Consider the following 21,256-nt stretch of genomic DNA (forward strand, 5'->3'; position numbering starts at 1 on the left):
ATGACCCAGCAATCCCACTACTGGGCATATACCCTGAGAAAACCATAATTCAAAAAGAGACATGTAACGCACTGTTCACTGCAGCACTATTTACAATAGCCAGGACATGGAAGCAACCTAAGTATCCACTGACAGATGAATGGATAAAGAAGATGTGGCACATATATACAATGGAATATTACTCAGCCATAAAGAGAAATGAAATTGAACTATTGGTAGTGAGGTGGATGGACCTAGAGTCTGTCATACAGAGTGAAGTAAGTCAGAAAGAGAAAAACAAATACTATATGTTAACACATATATATGGAATCTTAAAAAAAAAATGGCTCTGAGGAACCTAGGGGCAGGAGAGGAATAAAGATGCAGACATAGAGAATGGACTTGAGGACACAGGGAGTGGGAAGGGTAAGCTGGGACAAAGTGAGAGAGTTACATGGACATATATACACTACCAAATGTAAAACAGATAGCTAGTGGGAAGCAGCCGCATAGCACAGGGAGATCAGCTCGGTGCTTTGTGACCACCTAGAGGGGTGGGATAGGGAGGGTGGGAGGGAGACGCAAGAGGAAGGAGATATGGGGATATATGTATACATATACCTGATTCACTTTGTTATACAGCAGAAACTAACACACCATTGTAAAGCAATTATACTCCAATAAAGATGTTAAAAAAATAATAATGAAACCATAGCTGCCAGCACTAGAGTGAACACTTAATTTAACGTCCTTTCTCTGGTATTCTTGACCTTTTAACACCTACAGTTGTGCTAATAAGGTAATCCAGTATTATATAGAAGACATTATTTGGCTTTGGGATTTCTTCAAAAAAGAAGAAAGAAAAAAAGAAAATCTATATAGCTGGCCCTAATGAGCTCACTTATAAAAATTATCTAAAATAATGAAGGCATTCACCAAGATGGTAGAATAGGTATATGACAATAAAAGCAATCTGTAATTCCCTCACCATGTTTCAGCCTCTAACCAGCCCAAGGGGGCAAAATAAGACCTACTGTTTGACTTGGCCAACCATTGAGACACGGGCAGACTCCAGATTTCGAATCTGGCCACTCTTCACACTAGAAGAGAACAGTGAGACAGGAGAGAGAAGGTTATTCAGCATCCATCTTACCACGTCACCAGGGTCAAATCAATAATTCTGCAGATTCTGTGCGATCTACTAAAAAGGTGTGGTTACCAATGTAGCTTACCATGGAGACTACCACTACTTCCCACTTGGTTATTATGGCTATAAGCCAAGCAGTAAAAATTAGGTAAAGGCATTAAAATCACTTCAGTTCTGCAAATATTTACCAGTAGGATACTATGTGCCAGGCCTGTGCTCAAGCAGCACATAATTCAGTGGGGGAAAGAAACACAACAAATAATTTTAATATAATAAGGCAAGGTTCAAAGGAACCACTTTATTCTAAATGAGGTTAGAGAAAGCTTCCCAAATGTCTTGCCTAAACTGAGGACTGAAGATAAGTTAAGCGGAAGATAAAAGCTGGTGGTCAGAGCAAAACAGGCAGAAGGCACGTTGTGAATGAAGACACTGTGATGTGAAAAAGTCGGCAGGATGATGATTTTAGAAGGCAGAGTGCAAGGAGGAGCAGAGGAGAGTAAAGGAGTAGTGTGACAGAATAAGGATAGGCATGCAGGGGCTAGCTCCTAGAGGGTCTTACATGCCATGATAGAACTTAGGAGCTTTGACTCTATAAATATAGATTAGTCTTCTCAGAGTTGGCTAAGGCCCAAGCAAAAAGACTACATGTCCCAGGCGGAACTGAAAACACCACCTGAAGCAGGCCCACAAGAACACATTTCTTCAAATCTCATTTTTTAGCTTAAAACAAACAAAAAAATCACATAAAATTTTAGTGTACCCCCCCTTAGATAATGACTTTGTTTCTTATTTTAATGATAAACAGAGGCAATCAAAACTACTACGTCGTTTTTCTACCGCAAACTGAATCTACAAATCCACTAGTATTTATAATCATATACTCTGCCTTTGAAGACTGTTTAATAGGTGAAATATCTCTGTTCCTATTCAAGGCCAATGTTGGGCACTGGTTTCCCATTCTCTCTTGTTTATGAAGACCTCGTTTCCTTTACTTATCCTGTCTCTTTCTTATGTCGTTATTTTTTTCTCTAGTGAATACTATAAAACATCCTTTAAAAACAGCCTCTAGGGGACTTCCCTGGTGGTCCAGTGGCTAACACTCTGCGCTCCCAATGCAGGGGGCCCAGGTTCCATCCCTGGTTAGGGAATTAGGTCCCACATGCCACAACTGAGAGTTTGTATGCCACAGCAAAAGATCCCAGCACAGGTAGCTAGCTAGCTAAATGAATGAATGAATTTTAATGAATGAATGAATATTTTTTTTAAATGATCCACATCAAAAAATAAATAAAAATAAAAACCTTCTCTAGCCTTTAAAAACATTTTCAACCCCATATTCACTTCTAGATACTAACCCATTTCTCTGCTCTCCTATACAACAAAACTTCTCAAAAAAGTTATCTTACATGTTTTCTCTACTTTGTCACCTCCCATCCTTTCCTCAACCAATATCCCCAACTTATATCAGGTTTTTATCTCCTACTTTCTGAGATTTCCTTTGTCAAGGTCACCTCCATCATGCCAATGACCATCCTAATGGTCATTTCTTAGTCTTTACCTTACTTGATCTCTCAGCAGCATTTAACCTAGATCCCCTCTCCTTCTTTCTATAAACACTTGCTATGCTGCTCTCTTGCTTTCCTTCTATCTCACCAACTGTGTCTTTTCAGTTTCTTTTGTTGGATCTTCCTTTCCTTCCCAAGCTCTCAATATTGTAGAGTAACCCAAGGCTCAGTTCTTGGATCTTTTTCTATCAACTAGGTGACTGCATTCAATATTTTGGCTTTAAATGTTATCTATGTGATGATGATTCTCCAATCTATCTCTAGCTCAACCTCTTCTAACTAGTGTATACAAGTGCCTACTTAACATTTTCACTTAGATGTATAATAAGCATTTCAGCTTATCCAAATAAAAATCCTGATACCCTGCTCTCAAATCTGCTGCTCTTTGTCTCTACCATTCACCAATTGCTTAGGCTAAAAACCTAGAAGTCACCCTTGAATACTGCATCTCCCCCAACCCCCTCTCCCAACACACTATCCATAAGGTAGTTCTGTCAGCTCTACCTTCAAAATACATTCCAAATATGACCACATAACTTCCTCTGTTGCCATCATAGTCTATGATTACCATCATTACTCTTTCCTACAACTATAATTATTTCCTAACCAATTTCTCACTTTTGTTATCACCCCTACTCTCCACTCCTTCCCCTATTCTGTTTTCCTCAGAACAGCCAGGTGGTGGAACCAAGACGCAAATCCGTATCAGACCTCAAAGCCCAGGCTCATTTTTTTTTTCTTTTAACTTTTTAAATTGGGGTATAGTTGATTAACAATGTTGTGTTAGTTTCAGGTGTATAGAAAAGTGATTCAGTTATACGTACACCTGTATCTATTCTTTTTCAAATTTCAAAGCCCAGGCTCTTAATGACTACACCCTACTGCCTCTCATTTGGATGACCAAGAGGGCAAAAGCAGAAATTCACTTTGCTTTAAATCTTTACTGAATTTAAATAGATTGGTTTTGTATTTCAACACCTATTTTTAAAAAAAAAAAATTATCTAGAATAACCAAAATGGCCATGAGTCATAAACTTGATTCAGATATCCAGCAGACACAAAACATAATTACCAAAAACTTCACTGTATTCTTTCTGATTCTTAGGCTCAGAAAGTGTCTAGAAATCAGTGGCTCTCATAGAACCCAGAATATTTTAACATTCAATAAGTGGAATGTCTATTCTACCCTACATCTGGTACTAGAATCAAGACTCTGTCTCCCCTTAACAAAAGGTTCATCATGACCCCCAGGCTGGTTTGGGTGCCTGTCTTCTGTACCTTCTTCATTGTATTGTGTTTATGCCTTTACTTGTATGTATGTTCCCAGTTTTTTGATGATAGGAACTAAGCCTGATTCATCCCCAGTTCTTAGATCAGGCACTGACACATCTTAGGTACTAAAAAAAAAAAAATGTTTACTGAATAAATTTTAAGTTATTTGGAATAATTTTCTCACTAGTTGTTACTGGGGAAGCAGGCAGGGTGCCCAAGGTTCATGTTGAGCTGGCAGCAGCCACATTCTCAGTGTGGCTGCTCAAGATGGAGAGATTTTTGGTGCTTCCAAGAGTACATCTTGCATCACAGTAGTGAACAGGGGAGGCAAAAGCAACCATATCAAACGCAAATATCATTCTGGCAAGCCATATTTGGCATGAGATCCTCTGTCCTAGGAGGAATCCCCAGGATATATTTACCAGGTCCTTAATTTCCACTTGATATCTCTGACTCAGTAAACAGATACATTCTGCCTGCTAAAGCAGCCAGCAGTATGCTATATGCTATATGAAAGTACAAAAGAAATAGAGAATAGCTTCTGACCTTATGATGCAGGAAGGGCATTAAGACAGAAATGAAAATTAACAATATAAGCATATCCCTTAAAGGAGGATTAGAAGACTTAAGGGGTAAACAGTACAATATAATACATACTTAAAGGTCTTTAGCAATTTTGCTGAAGGAGGGACCTGGGTGGTTTGTAGGAGTTATAAGAAGGGTTCTGGAGAGGGGACTAGAAATGGATTTTGAGGGATAGGTAGGAAGACAGGACACTAAAGATATTTCATCTGAAGACTGATATCCTGGGGGGAGGGATAGTGCTTTACTCATCTTTGAATCATTACCCTTTAGCACAAAGTGTTCAATAAATATAAATGCATTTAATAAATATTCAAATAATTGATTGAATTAGTGTATAATTAATAACTGAACAGCCTTTACTTAAGTGGAAGCCATAGCCAATTCTGTCAGTAATTTTTATGAGAACCATTTAGCCAAAGGGTTTTTATTTATGCAAAAACCAAATAAAAACTGAAAAGGAAACCCACGACCATCTGTTTCTCCATCTTCTCTGGAACACAGAAAGTGAATCTAGAGCCATGGAGCATCAGAGATGGAAAAGGCCTTAGAATCTCATTTAGTCCAAACTCCCACCTTAGAGATGGGAACAGCTAGACAGCAGATGATCCATAATTATTAAGATTCTAGGAGGTACTATAGTGTATTGGAAAAAGGATGGGTTTTAGAGAACCGAGCCAAGTCTGAAACATTTAAAATATTTTTTTAAAAATCTGCTCCTTATGTAAATGTTTCCATACCTGATACTACAATAAAGCTAAGGCATAGGAACTAAAATATTCCTTTCAACTTGGTGCTTGAGCTGATGAAAAAGGAAAGCTACAATCTAACATTTAAAATATAGACAATATAGATTTGTGGGTTACCTCCATTCAACGGCATTCTCCAGAGACTTGAAGGTTTTAGGACGACCACGTAAGAAATTCTGCATGCTATTAAGTGCATCCATGGCTGTACCTAGACGTTAAACAAAAAATTTTAACCACAGCACTTAAGATATTCTGAGCATTTATACTTAATGTGTCAACTGTATACATCTCCCCTCAATGACAGCAGAATTAAGTGGCACTTGGGGAAAAAAAAGGAACAGTTTAAGAAAATTCAGAAGACTGATGTGATAGCCAGCTTCCAAGATGGCCTCCAGTGGTTTTTGCCTCCTGGTATTCAACAGTCCCTCCACACTGAATAGGGCTGGCTGACTTATATGAGCAATAGTGTGACTTCTGATGCTGGGTCATAAAAGACATGGCAGTTTCTTTTTATATGTTAAATAAAATTATGGGACATACATACAACTGAAATATTATGCAGCCATAAAAGATGTTTATGAAGAGTTTTTGATGACATGTAAAATTATTACATAATGTGGGGTGTGGGAAAAATGGGTGAAGGTGTGAAAAGTATGATCTTCCAGTTATAAAATAAATAAGTCCTAGGGATGTAACATACAGCATGGTGACTATAGTTAATACTGTACTGCCTATTTGAAAATTGCTAAGAGAATAGATCTTAAAAGTTCTCATCACAAGAAAAAAAATATGTAACTATGTGTGGTGATAGATGTTAACTAGATATATTGTGGTGATCATTTCACAATATATACATATATTAAATCATTTTGTACAGCTGAAACTAATGCAAAGTTATATGTCAATTGTATCCCAATAAAAAAATACTGGGAATGCCTCTGCCACAAAATAACATTAAAAAAAAGATATAAAAGACAGAGGAACATACTTCGAGATGAGAGAAGTCATATATAATAAATAAAAACAAAATAACAATAATCTACCATGGATGTTTTCTGTAAGTCAAAGATTTTGATTTGCTCAGCACTAAAAAAACTTACCTTCCACAACATCGATCATGCACAGACCCAAGAGGCTTGGTACCAGGTTGGATGATGCTGTGTGGACTGCAATAGCACCACCCATGCTATGTCCAATGAGCATAATTGGAGGAGGAAGGTCCCCATACATGGCTTCAACCACATTGCCAACATCTCTGCAAAGAGAAGGAAAAAAAGCATGGAATGTACTCTGACAACACTGTAAAGATAGTTTTATTTCCTAACTCTCCCTTTTGATCTGTAACTAACAGTCCTAGGACTGTAAAGGTCTACTGGACCATCTTGCAAATGTACCTCCGTAAACGTCCTAACACCCTGGCCCCGCAGTGTATCCACACAGCTAGCTCTTCTGATAAATGGAAGTTTAAGGACTAAGAACCAAATTTTCTAATTTTCCTTTACATCACACCTTCACTATTCCACACATTTAGTACAATCACATAAACATATACCTTTATTTTAAACGTAAGCTTGAAACTCTGGACAAATCATTTAACTGCTCTATGCCTCAGTTTCCCCATCCATAAAACAGGAAAACAATTTTAAGCATTGTAATGTAGTGAAGTTTGACGTCACAAGATGAATTGCAGCCCCAGTTTATTTTTTACTATGTGGACTTGGATTAGCTACTTAATCTCTCAGATAAAGTTTCAACATCTATAAAATGAAGATAAGAATATCAGTTACTATTCTGGATTGCTTTGAGGATTAACTGAGACACTGAATGTAAAACTACTTTGAAAAGAGTAAAGAGTAAAGTGCTATTCAAACGTTAACTATTATTTACAATTTGTTATGTAAAGTTGTTTGAAGTATGAACACAAATTTAGTGTTCTGAGAAACTAGAAAGATGTTCAGAGCTAATTTTTATTGGCTTCTGTTCCAGTCTTTATGAGTGGATCTATTTAACAAAGTCAAACCTCAAAGCTTTGAAAATGAGAAGTAAAGCAGGAACTTTGGTTTTTATTTGCATATGGGCCTTCTATGCTATAGCAATAGGTAAGTAAGGTGTGTTTCTAGAGACCACTGTCTCTGCTGTCTTCTTTTGTGAGTGGGTGAGTCAGTCAACTTCAAAAGACAGTTTTGTCTTGCTGAGTGTCACTACATATCTCAGGCACTCACACAATGTTAGCCAAATACAGTAGTTGTGAATGTAGGGACACAGCCATTCAGATATGGTCTCCACAGTATTCAGAATGGCAAAGGTAAATGTTATTAATTATTTATGAAGGAATTAATCTTTAAAATCTCATACAACAATTACAGATGTGAATAGGGTAGTGGTAGCATCTGCAGACAATCTAAATGCGAGATAAAGCCACGCAATTTTATAAGCGAAAACAAATAATAGTTTAATATTCCTTTGGAATTAAATTTAAGGCTAAAATTTTTGGTTCATAACAGAAATAATGAGTAAAATAAAAGGATGCTATGAAAGATTATCTAGTAACTGGATGTACCACAATTTTGGTAGATGACTTCTAGGGGGATTCTATCATATTTATTAATACTAGCTCATTTCCTGAGAAGCAGTATAGCATATCACAGACATAACAGAAAAAGGAGTATCAGAGTAACTCAGATCTTGGCTCTTCTACTTTCAGTGGAGTTGCATTTTACGTAAGGCTTAGGTTCTGAAGTTGATGTCAAAGGCAAAAATCATGCTGTCAGTGCTACTTGAAAACCCCTCTAATTGCCCATTAAGATGCCCATTTTGAGATTTTTGTTTCATAGAATGATTGAGCTCAGAAACAATATAAATGTTTTATTGCTTCAACTATTTCAGCAAGAATCCAACTTGTTGGCTCTTCTGATTCTTAGTAATTATCTTCATCTATTATAGAAGTTTTAATCATTAATTTTCTTTTTAACTTTTTGTGTGAGTTAGCAACTTATTGTCTCTTGGCTCTCATTCACCCTTTATTTCATGTTCTGCAAAACTGGATGAGGCTTTTAAATAGTTTTTCCTTTGCCAGCCAGCAAGATGTTAAGCTATGCCAATAGAGGGCAAAGGAGAGATACTGCAGAAAAAGAGGGTTTTGTTCCTGGTTTGCACTGACTCCACAAGCTCCTGTAGTTTGTGTAGCACCCAAGACCTGAAGCACACACAGCTTCCCCAGGGCCTAGCTCCTGCAACACAGGAGGCGTCTCCAAGCACTCCATCCCTCCATCCCCAATGTTCCTTTTCCCCCTCTAGCTTTTTCTTTTTTTGTAGTAGGACTCACTTATCCATTTATTAAGTCACTGTTGAGTTTCTACACAGGCCAGGTACTGTGGCAGGTCTGGGGGTACAGCGGTAAAAAGGGCCGACAAGTCCCCTTCTTCATGGAGCTTACGTTTGCAGGGAGGGGAAGTGAACAAAGAGGTACTGAAAATCCAAGTATAAACTGGGATAATACTATGAAGGAGGGGTATAGGGAGCTGTTTGAACCTAATGGGAGGTTCATCTTTGTTTTTGGTTTTTTTTAACATCTTTTTTTTTTTTTAATGTTTAGCAAAATGTTTTTCTTTCTTTTTTAACATCTTTCTTGGAGTATAATTGCTTTACAATGGTGTGTTAGTTTCTGCTGTATAACAAAGTGAATCAGCTATACGTATACATATATCCCCATACCTCCTCCCTCTTGGGTCTCACTCCTACCCTCCTTATCCCACCCCTCTAGGTGGTCACAAAGCACCTGATCTCCCTGTGCTATGTGGCTGCTTCCCACTAGCTATCTACTTTACATTTGGTAGTATATATATATGTCCATGCCACTGTCTCACTTTGTCCCAGCTTACCCTCCCACTTACCCTCCCACTCCCTCAAGTCCATTCTCTATGTCTGCGTCTTTATTTCTGTCCTACGCCTAGGTTCTTCGGAACCATTTTTTTTTTTTTTGAGATTCCATACATATGTGTTAGCATATGGTATTTAGTTTTCTCTTTCTGACTTACTTCACTCTGTATGACAGACTCTAGGTCCATCCACCTCACTACAAATAACAACATTTCATTTTTTTATGTCTGAGTAATATTCCATTGTATATATTTGCCACATCTTCTTTATCCATCATCTGTCGATGGACATTTAGATTACTTCCATGTCCTGGCTATTGTAAATAGTGCTGCAGTGAACACTGTGGTACATGTCTGTTTTTGAATTATGGTTTTCTCAGGGTATATGCCCAGCAGTGGGATTGCTGGGTCATACGGTAGTTCTATTTTTAGTTTTTTTAAGGAACCTCCATACTATTCTCCATAGTGGCTGTATCAATTTACATTCCCACCAACAATGTAAGAGGGTTCCTTTTTCTCCACACCCTCTCCAGCATTTATTGCTTGTAGATTTTTTGATGATGGCCATTCTGACTGGTGTGAGGTGATACCTCATTGTAGTTTTGATTTGCATTTCTCTAATGATTAGTGATACTGAGCATCCTTTCATGTGTTTGATGGTCCCTTCTAGCTTTATTGAAGTATAATTGCTATATTAAAAATGGTGCATAATTGGGGCTTCCCTGGTAGTGCAGTGGTTAAGAATCCGCCTGCCAACGCAGCAGACACAGGTTTGAGCCCTGGTCCGGGAAGATTCCACATGCCGCGGAGCAGCTCAGCCCGTGTGCCACAACTACTGAGCTTGCACTCTAGAGCCTGCAAGCCACAACTACTGTGCCCGTGTGCACAACTACTGAAGCCCACGTACCTAGAGCCAGCTCTGCAACAAGAGAAGCCACTGTAATGAGAAGCACTCGCACCACAACAAAGAGTAGCCCCCGCTCACTGCAACTAGAGAAAGCAGCAACGAAGACCCAAAGCAGCCAAAAATAAATAAATTAAATAAATAATTAAAAAAAAAAAACTGTAGGCATTATGTTGTACAGCAGATCTCTGGAACCACCCCCAATATTTTTGTTGCAAAGTGCCACTGGTGAGATACCTCCCTGTGAACAGCTTCTCCTGCACCCTAAAGGGCAGATTTCTGACAAGTTCTGCCATGTAACATAGTATCCAAGTGACTTCTCTGCCTTCAGTAAGCCACCATTGTGCCTTCTCCAACAAGGTCTAGATCTCAACCTCTTCCACTCAGTCTGAGGGGAAATATGAAGTGGCTGCTTCTTACATCTGCTATTCCTAGTCTTTACTTCTCTCTGTTTTTCAAGTTTTTTTCCAGCTTTCTGAGATATAACTGATAAGTAAAATTGTAATATATTTAAAGTATACGATGTGATGATTTGAAATACGTATACACTGTGACATGATTCCCACAATCAAGTTAATTAACCCTCTAGTCTTTACTTCTTACTAGCCAATTCCTCAGTACTCCAATCCTGTTACAGTTAACAAATCTTTATATTAAACTTTCCTTGTTTAAATTACTGTGTGGTTTCTCTCTCCTGATTGTCCCAGACTGATACATTATTAGGCAATGTTTCCTTAAGGTCATCAATTAATTCTTTAATTTCTTCTTGAATGTCAGTCAAGCCATCATCACCCTTGTCTGACTGCCTGGCCACTTAGATGATGTATTTCACTTTTTTGTCAACAGTCAAGAAACGCTTTAAAACTTATTCACAAATCTTTCTATAGGTATCACTAACAAGCTTGATTATTTTGGGCTTTATTGTTCTCACATTACAAAGGAACAACTGAGGGAGCAGATTGTTGGCTCTCTTTTCATGGTTTCTCAGGCACATGTTTATTGAGTGGAATGGTCCTCTCACAGTGTTGTTTCTCTCTCTCTGCCAAGCACTATGTTGAATGATCACAATTCTAGTCTATTAACTGTGGGACCTCATGCAGTTATTCAACCCATCTGAGCCAGTTTTCTCATTGGTAAAAAAGTGATAATATTTACACTACAGACTAATTAAAATAATTAATTTATCCTTAACAAATGTTTAATTTATACTTAATGAAGCACATAAATAGCACCTACTATACAATACATAAATAACACCTACTATAACAATACAATTATGGTCACATGACTTTGGGTTCTGAAGGAAGAACAGTTTACTCATGGATTAAACCTGCTAAAGTAAAAAGGGACAAGATATTTTTGGTGCCAAAAATACACTTGAGAGAGCATGCATTAAGCACATGAGAGAGTACATATTAAAAGCAGGGCAGTTGGAAAAATCCTGTTTACAATATAGAATAGTGGTCTCCAAACACCAGTCATGGGACTGGCTGCATCAGATTCCTTTATAGAAATTTATCAAAATCTGAATGCCCAGACCCACTGGTAGAAGCACTAATTCAATAGGTCTGGGGTAGGGCCAAATCATCTGTACTTCAATCACTTCTCAGATGATTCTGATGAGTGGCCAGGTTTGAGAGCCACTGCATGTGCTATACTCATCTTTTACTTTGAGGCCCAGGGTATAATCAGTTATTCTTTAATACCCTGTTTTTGTCTTACTATAACGCTTGACAAAGAATGTGGGCAGGATATCTTAAGAACGTCTTACAGAGCCCTTTGCATACAACTACTTTTCAAGCATGGGTCCCCAATAAATATTCAGATTCTATTCAACTCTGTCAACAGAAGAAAACTTTTCAAAAGCCAACACAAACTAAACTGTGCCTTGAAGAATTTTCAAATGCTTTAAGTGATGACCATCACATTGAATATACCAAGGAAGATGGAGGTTTCTTTCAATATTAAACAGTAAAGAAACACCAGATATAGAGGAAAGAGAAAAGAAGTAAAATTTTCTCTGTGTTATTTGTTGTTCAACAATCTCACCAGGAGAGTGATAAACTATTATTTATAATAGTAATGGAAGCCAGGTGATTGTATAAACAGTATTAGATTACTTACTTTGCCATGGTTTCTGCAGACAGGTCTTCAGAATTCTTAACTTTTGTTTCACCTAAAAAGAAAATATTTTAAAAATAAAAGTCCCATGAAGATAAATCATAAAAGCAAGAGTATTTGCTTTCAAAAAATCTCACCTTGGGATAATGAAATGGGAATTTTATAATGGTATATGATGGGCATAGCAAGGATTTTCTGTTACAGACGTATCTTTATAGTTGGCCATCTGAAGAAGGATAATTACAGTAGCAAAGATTTTTCCACATTCCTCATACATCACCAGCATCAGAATTTGGTTACGTTAGTGGACATTTTCTTAGCTAAACAACAATATATATATATATGTGTGTATAAAAATATTTATGAAAACTGAAAGCTAGGACTTCCCTCTAAATGCACAAATGGAACAGCCCAGGCCACAATGAAATCTGTAATATTTAACACTATTCAAAGGGCTTGGCAAATATATCATTGAGTCAGTGACTAATTAAGAACTTCACTCACCATGACCTCGAAGATCCAAAGCCACAATCCTACATTGAACCCTACTAATGATTGCTGCCTAGGAGGAAGAGGAAAAGGAAAAGTATTCAGATACATCTGGGTTAGCAAATCTTTCCCCATTACCAATGATAACTTTGTCAGATGAACTGCCATCAGAATTCAAGGATCTCAAGAGAATCAAGAGACTTTCCACTTTAAAGCAAAATTTTAAAAATAATGATTCTCTGCTTTTTGTGTGCATATTCTGGTTATATCCCAACTTCAAAATATGGCTTTCTCCACCTAAATCCCTCTTTAAAACTTAACTCTTCCTAGCTTTTCATAAAACAGAATAAGCACCTTTATACAATGACCCTCTGAGCTTTACTATTACTTATGATTTTCATCCATACTCACTGGTTATCTTTTCCCTAATATGGAAGGGAAATTCTCTAGATAAGGACCATGAGTCAGTTTATATCTAGGCTCAGGATATCACACAAATGTGACACTCAGATCATGAAATAACCTTGAAAGCAGCACAAGTCATGAAATCTACCAAAGATTCACTTAAGACAGAGCAGGAATACACATAAGTTTGTACCAGTTAAACAAAAATATATTGAAAAAGAAATCATAATATCATGAGGAAGTATAATTTCAGAGGTTTAAACAAGCCTGAAATAATTGAGGATCTTCTTCGTCAAATGAACTAGTTTCTTTGACAATAATATATCACAATTGGTGTTAGTAAATGTCATCAACACTTTTTTAACTTTTAAGAATAAGATAGGAAAACTATCTAGGCTAACTCTTACATTTTATGAATGAGGAAACTGAAGTCAAGAGAAAGGAAATTATTTGCTCAGGGTCATGCAACTAGTAACAAAAATAAGACCAGAATCAAGGTAAGATACTAACATAACAGACAATGTATACCATAAAACAAATCAGAGCTCTTAAATCACATTTTCCCCTCATTTTATTTTTAACTGATTAAAACATATTTTGAATATATTCACATTATAAAAATGTTGAAAATTTAGAAAATTAATAAGAGAGGAGAAAAAACTCCTCTGATTTGCCATCCATATGTCATCTCTTTGGATATTTCCTATGATCATTTTCCCCAGCTCTGTCAAAATATTATTGATTTATAACATATGTAAGTTTAAGGTGTTCAATGGGATAATTTGATATATGTGTATAATGCAAAATGGTTACCACAATAATCTCCATCCCCTCACATAATTACCATTTGTGTGTGTGTGGGGGGGGGGACACAACATTTAAGATCTACTCTCTTAACAACTTTCAAGTATTAATACTGTATAATTAATTACAGTCACCATCCTGTACATTAGATCCCCAGAACTAATTCATCTTATAGCTGGGAGTTTGTACCCTTTCACCGACATCTCCCCATTTCCCCCACCTCCCAGCCCTTGACAACCACCATTCTAATCTCTATTTCATGAATTCAGCATTTTTAGATTCCACGTAGACATTTTAGATTCCACAATAACATTATTTGTCTTTCTCTATCTTATTTCACCTAGCATAATGCCCTCAAGGTCCTCCATGTTATTGCAAAAGGCAGGATTCCCTTTTTCATGGCTGAATATTCCTGTGTGTGTGTGTGTGTGTGTGTGAGACATTTTCTTTATCCATTCATCCACTGATTGATGCTTAGGTTGTTTCCATGTTGTGGTTATTGCAAATGACATTGCTGTGAACATGGAGGTGCAGCTATCTCTTCAAGATCATTTTTTCATTTCTTGCAGATATACAGAAGTGGAATTGCTGGATCTTACAGGAGTACTATTTTTAATTTTTTGAAGAAACTCCATACTGTTTTCCATAGTTTGGCTATACCAATTTACATTCCCATCAACAGTGCAGAAGGGTTCCTTTTTCTCTACAGGCTCATCAACACTTGTTTCTTGCCTTTTTAATAGCCATTTTAATAGGTGTGAGGTGATATCTCATTGTGGTTTTGATTTGCATTTTCCTGATGATTAGTGATAGCGACCATCTTTTCATGCACCTGGTTGCCATTTGTATGTCTTCTTTGGAAAAATGTCTATTCAAGTCTTTTGTCCACTTTTAAATTGGATTGGTTTTTTTTGCTATTGAATTGTATGAGTCCCTTATATATTTTGGATATTAATCCCTTATCAGATAAATGGTCTGCAAATATTTTCTCCCATTCTGTAGGCTGCATTTTTATTTTGCTGACTTTTTTTTCTTTTTTTTTTTTCTGTGCAGAAGTTTTTTAGTTTGATGTAGTCCCAACTTGTTTATTATTGCTTTTGTTGCTTGCACTTTTGGTGCCATATCCAAAAATCACTGCCACAGGGCTTTCTCCTTGTTTTCTTTCAGTAGTTTTATAGGTTCAGGTCTTACATTTAAGTTTTTAATCCATTTCAAAGTAATTTTTGTGAGTGATGTAAGATAGGGGTCTAATTTCATTCTTCTGCACGGAGTTATTCAGTTTTCCCAACACCATTTATTTTAGAGATTATCTTTTCCTCATTGAGTCTTCTTGGATCCCTTGCCAATTATTAGTTGATTGTATATGTGTGGGTTTATTCCTGAGGTTTCAATTCTGTTCCATTGGCCTATGTTTCTATTTTCATGCCAGTACAATATTATTTTGACTACTATAACTTTGTAATAAAGTTTGAGATCAGGAATTGTGTTGTCTCTAGCTTTCTTCTTTCTCAGGATTGCTTTGGCTACCTGGGGTCTTTTGTTGTTCCACAGAAATTTTAGGATTGTTTTTTCTATTTCTGTGAAAAATGTCATTGGAATTTTGAAGGGGATTGCATTGAATCTGTAGATGGCTTTGTGTAGTAGACATTTTAACAATATTAATTCTCATGATCCATGAACATGGGCTATCTGTTTGTGTCTTCTTCAATTTCTTTCATCAATGTCTTATAATTTTCAATGTACAGATCTTTCACCTCCTTGGTTAAATTTATTCCTAAGCATTTTATTTTCTGATGCTATTGTAAATGGGATTGTTTTCTTTATTTCTTTTCCAGATAATTCATTGTTAGTGTATTTAATCATATTTTAAAAATCACCTAGAAAATCAAGTCTGTTTCTACTTCCAATACTCTAATGAATATCTTTAAAGAGAACAAAGGACTAAAACTCTAATATACTCTGCTATTTGCTCCTGAAAGCTAATTTACAGGTGTTATTTAATGCATTATGGTGGTACTAAAGCTTTAAATGCCAAAAACAAATCTGTATTTTGGAAATAAAATTAAGTGGCAAAGACAGTGTCAAATTTGCCTGATTGCTGTACTTTAAAAAAAGAAAGGTAAAACTAGGTCCACAAAACAGCAACAAAATATTCATTTGAAGGCAGTAAATGTCAATTCCAATTTTAAATTGAAAGCAAGAATTCAAAATCTTATGTGCCTGTCAGAAAACACTGACAATACTACTAAAAACAGATTTTTCACTCACTTATTTAACAAATCTAAAGTGCATCTGCTAAAAGTCTGGCACCAATTGAGTAATGGGGTTACAGTACGAAAAAGACAGTCAATGTTCCTGCTCCCATTACGTTTACATTCTAGTTTGGTGGAGGAAGACTAGTAATCAATGAATGAGCAAAGTAAATTCAGAAAGTAATACATTTTATAGATAATAAAAAATTGTGAGAGCATGTCTATGCCTCTAGATCTCACTTCAAATAGTACAACTCTGCCACTTCTGGAATGGTTGAGTAAAAAGCAGCTATTTAAGAACTAGACTTATCCAACCATTTTCTCAATAGAAGTTGTGGTGTTAGTAATAACAGCAACAACAGTAGAATGTAATTTTTATTAAATCTTACTATGTATCAGGCACCAATCTAATTGCTTCAAATGAATTATCTAACTTTCTCCTCACAACTCTTTTATTTAGATACAATTTTCATCATGTTACAAGTGAGAACATTTTACACAGAGGTTTGGTAACTTGCCCAGGGACAAACAGCTAATAAGTGGTGAGGCCAAAATTAAAGTCTGAACAGCCTGATTCCAGGTGGTTCACAACCCTGGCTGCATAACAGAATCACATAAGGAGCTTCAGGAAATACTGCTACCCAGGTACTAACCCACCAGAAATTCTGATTTACGTGATCTGGGTAGAGGTCCAGGATATCAACGCATTTTAGAGTTCCCCAAGTGATTCTAATGTACAAAGTTTAGCCTAGCTCAAGAGTAGAGAATAAGAGTCAAGACTGGAAGTTAGATCTGGGTATTCTGTACCACTTTATTATCTCACTAAATTATCTCCCTGAGAAGTAGGCTGGGAAAATATTAGCCCAAATTTTGTTGCTGACAAAACAGGTTCTGAGAGGTATTGGTGAAGGTGTGGAGAAATAGGTATCCTCACAGACACATAAAATCCTCAAACTTTATAATGCTGGCTAATCTGATAAGTGAAAAGTGGTATTCTTTTATTTTAGTTTATATTTTACTCATTAATAGTAAGGTAGAGATATGGGGATATATGTATAACTGATTCACTTTGTTATAAAGCAGAAACTAACACACCATAGTAAAGCAATTATACTCCAATAAAAACGTTAAAAAAAAATAGTAAGGTAGACCCATTTTTATAAGTTTATCAGTTATTTATATTTCCTCTTCTGTGAACTACCACTTCGTATCTCTTGCCCATTTTTCTACCGGATTATCTTTTTCTTACTGCTTTTTGGGAGTGTTTTTTTTTTTTAATGTTTATTTATTTGGCTGTGTGGAGTCTTCGTTGCGGTGCGCAGGCTCTTCATTGCGACGCACGGGCTTCTCTCTAGTTGTGGCAGACAGGCTCCAGAGCACGCGGGCACAGTAGTTGCAGCGTGTGGGCTCCAGAGCACGTGGACTTGTGGGCTCTCTAGTTGTGGCACGCGAGCTCTACAGCACACAGGCTTAGTTGCCCCACAGCGTGTGGGATCTTAGTTCCCCGACCAGGGATCAAACCCGTGTCCCCCGCATTGGAAGGCGGATTCTTAACCACTGGACCATCAGGGAAGTCCCGGTAGTTTTTTTTAATATAATGAAACTGTTAACCCTTTGTCTGTTATTCATATTGCATGTATTTCAAATACTTTTTACCTAGCACATAGCTTGTGTTTTAATTTTAAGATATCTTGTCTAGGAGTTTTTCATTTTGGCAAAGTTGAATTTATCAACCTTTCTTTTATGGCTTTTTCTTCTTCTGGCTGCTCCAAGGTCATACATGAATATTCTTACAGTTTTTTTTTTAAAATTCAGTAGTTTAATCCATTTGGGTTTTTTTATATTAACTTATTTTTAAACATGGGCCTATTTCTTGATTCTTTCTGCCAATAACCATACTATTGATAGAGTTTTAGAATATGTTCTGATATATGAGAGGGCAAGTCCCGTCCCTCTTGCTCTTTTTCAAAATTATCTCAGCAATCACTGGGCATTTATTCTGTGTGAATTTTAGAGTCTCATGAAAAATCCCATTGAGATTTAGGGGAGTTAGATTCATACAGGAACATGATTTATTTCTCTATTCAGGTTTTCCTTTATATTCTTCTGTACTGTTTCCTCCATAAATGTCTTATAAGTTAAAACAAATAAGACTTATTCCCAGTTATTTTATAGTTTTGTCACTTTTATGGATAGAATAATTTTTCCTCTTATATTTCCAAATCCAGTAACTGCTAATATTTAGGAAAAGTAGATTTTTTTATATTTACTTTGTAAACTATGGCTTCACTAGTAGTTTGCCAGTTGATTTTCTTTGGTTTTCTAGAGAGACAGTATTTACAAGTAATGACAGTTCTCACTCTTTTCAAAACTTTAAAACTCATGTTTCCTTCTTGTTTTATTGTTTGGCTAGAAGCTCCAGTATACTGTTGAAAATAGCACCCTTATCTTGTCTCTGACTTTAAAAGTGTCTCTTTTACCACTAGGTATATTTACGTAATTTTCTGGTATATAAACTTAATAAAGTTAAGAAAGTTTTTCATCTATTCCTAATTGCCAAGAGTTTTCAACATACTGGGTGTTGTACTTGATCAAGTCCTTTTTTCGTATCAAATGAGGCGAGAGATTAATTACACTGATAGATTTTCTAATGCTGGACCATTCTCACATTCCTGGGATAAAACCTAGTTGGTCAATGTATTACTATTTTACTACACTACTGGAGTCAATCTGCTGTTATTTTATTTAGGATTTTGCATCTATTTTATAACCGAAATTGGCTCACAGTTTTCTTGCAGTCTTTGCCTGGTTTTGGTATTAGACTGATGTTACCTTCACAAATGAATTGGGTAACTTAAAACAGTACTACTCTAAGTAGTACTTTTATGTGGTGAAAAATTTTAATTAAACTTTCTCCTCGGGAAAAGAAACTAACACTCCATAAGATATCAAATACTTAGAATTAATAAGAGACAGCCTTTTAACTAGTCTCGCTGTCTCCATCTATGTCTCCTGCCCAACCCATCATCTATACTAGCATCCTGATTATTCTAAAGCTCTTCAATGACTTCCCATTGACTAAAACAGCGATACTCAATTACACAAGTAGGTAGATGTGTATCATAATGCTCAGTTTCCCAGAACTTTACAATCTCGGTGTGTTTGCAATTGTTTCATGCAAATCAGACTTTCGATACCCCTTCTCTAATTCTGACATGCCTAAAATACGTTTATGGACAGGAGAAGTTTTGTGTTTAAAAATAGCTCCCTCTATTACCCTGAACTAAAGGATAGGGGTGCAATTCCCTAGCCAGGCATACAAGGCCCTCCCATAATTTTGTTCCTGTGATCTCTCTAGTCACCTCTTTCCCTGCTCCCTACCATTATACTTTATACTCGAGCTACTTATAACTTCCAAAACATACTTCACTGTTACACTCTTCACTGCCTTTGTACTCATCTCTCCTTGAAATGCCTCTCTACTAATCTAATTTCTATTCAGTCTTTAAAGCCCAGATGTCCCTTCTCTTATGAAACTTTCTTTAATCTCCCCCCTCAACCATCATCAGAGTTAATAATTCCCTCCTCTGTTACTTTTGTATCTTGTACATAGATGCTATAAACTCATCTAACAACTGAGTGCTTTTTTAAAAAAAATATTTATTTATTTGGCTGTGTCGGGTCTTAGTTGTGGCATGCTGGCTCCAGAGTGCGTGGGCTTAGTTGCCCTGTGGCATGTGCGATCTCAGTTCCCTGACCAGGGATCTAACCTGCATCCCCTGCATTGGAAGGCAGATTCTTAACCACTGGACCACCAGGGCCGTCCTGACAACTGAGTGCTTGAGTCAAGCACTTTATTAAGAACCTCATAACTTTTGTTCAGTCTCATAACCACTCTATTATAACTAGGTAGTATTATATCCATTTTACAAATTAAGAAACTAAAGCATGATAGATTAAGTTGTGTTGAGATTCAAATCCCAGTCTGAGATAAAAGCTTCTTAAAATTTTTGCTGTATTATCTATATATATATGTTATCTCCATTTTTCCTATTTTCCCCATTACACTTAAAACATCATATAAAAACAAGAGGGGCTTCCCTGGTGGCGCAGTGGTTGGGAGTCCGCCTGCCAATGCAGGGGACATGGGTTCGTGCCCCGGTCCGGGAGGATCCCGCGTGCCGCGGAGCGGCTGAGCCCGTGGGCCATGGCCGCTGGGCCTGCGCGTCCAGAGCCTGTTGCTCCTCAACGGGAGAGGCCACAGCAGTAGGACGCCCGTGTACCGCAAAAAAAAAACAACAAGAGGATACATTTAATTCTCCAATGTATCTATAGCACCTAGCATAATGCCTGGCACAAAGTAGTGGTTTAAGTATTTGCTGATTGGCTGATCTTATTAAAGAGTGAACTCTCATTTCTCTGTCCTTAGTAACCCAGCACAAAACCTGAAATACAGAATACATTCATAAATATTTGCTAACATGAACTGAATTAACTGGGAAAAGAAACAGGAATCAGCAGATACTACAGATCCAATTCTTGGCTTCAATCAGTTCATACTTGGTTGGTCCCAGGTCCTTCAGAGGTACCAAAACTGAAAAGGACTGAAGGCTGATTTTCACTACTTTTTAAGTGTTTACTATTGACACTATAGTTGCTACATTAGGAACAGGCACATGTTGCTGTTACTTGTTCACTCAAAAAACATTCCTTGAGTATACAATATGTTCCCAGAATAAATAAACTCTGGTCTTTGCCTCCAAAAAAACTCACAATCTAGTTGAGGGATGTAAATGACTAAAGCCATGCTACTAAGGACTTGAAATGTGGCTAGTCCAAACTGAGATGTGTTATAAGTATAAAATACACACTGGATTTCAAAGACAGTATAAAAAATAATGTGAAGTATCTCAACAGTAATTTTTATATTGATTATCTGTTGAAATTATAATATTTGGGGTACAATGGGTAAAATAAAATATATATTAAAAATTATTTCACATGTTTCTTTTTACCTATTTAATGTCCCTACTAGGAAATTTAAAATTACATGTGTGGCTCACATTATATTTCTACCGGATAACACAGGTCTAGAGACATGAAAGAGTC

The 21,256-nt window shown here is 36.7% G+C and overlaps 1 protein-coding gene across 1 annotated transcript in view; it reads right to left on the bottom strand.

Annotated features, from left to right (window-relative positions):
- PPME1 (protein phosphatase methylesterase 1) overlaps positions 1 to 21,256 on the bottom strand; it is a 76,119-nt gene that overhangs the window by 18,974 nt on the left and 35,889 nt on the right. Inside the window, exons 4-8 of the mRNA XM_082844351.1 lie at positions 12,702 to 12,759; positions 12,201 to 12,252; positions 6,395 to 6,549; positions 5,412 to 5,502; positions 1,014 to 1,079 (exon numbers count right to left, since the gene is read on the bottom strand). Coding sequence (XP_082700477.1) covers positions 1,014 to 1,079; positions 5,412 to 5,502; positions 6,395 to 6,549; positions 12,201 to 12,252; positions 12,702 to 12,759 — 422 coding nt within the window. The remainder of the gene's footprint in view (positions 1 to 1,013; positions 1,080 to 5,411; positions 5,503 to 6,394; positions 6,550 to 12,200; positions 12,253 to 12,701; positions 12,760 to 21,256) is intronic.

Source organism: Leucopleurus acutus, assembly GCF_964270905.1.
Source record: "Leucopleurus acutus genome assembly, chromosome: 8".
Classification (NCBI taxonomy): domain Eukaryota; kingdom Metazoa; phylum Chordata; class Mammalia; order Artiodactyla; family Delphinidae; genus Leucopleurus; species Leucopleurus acutus.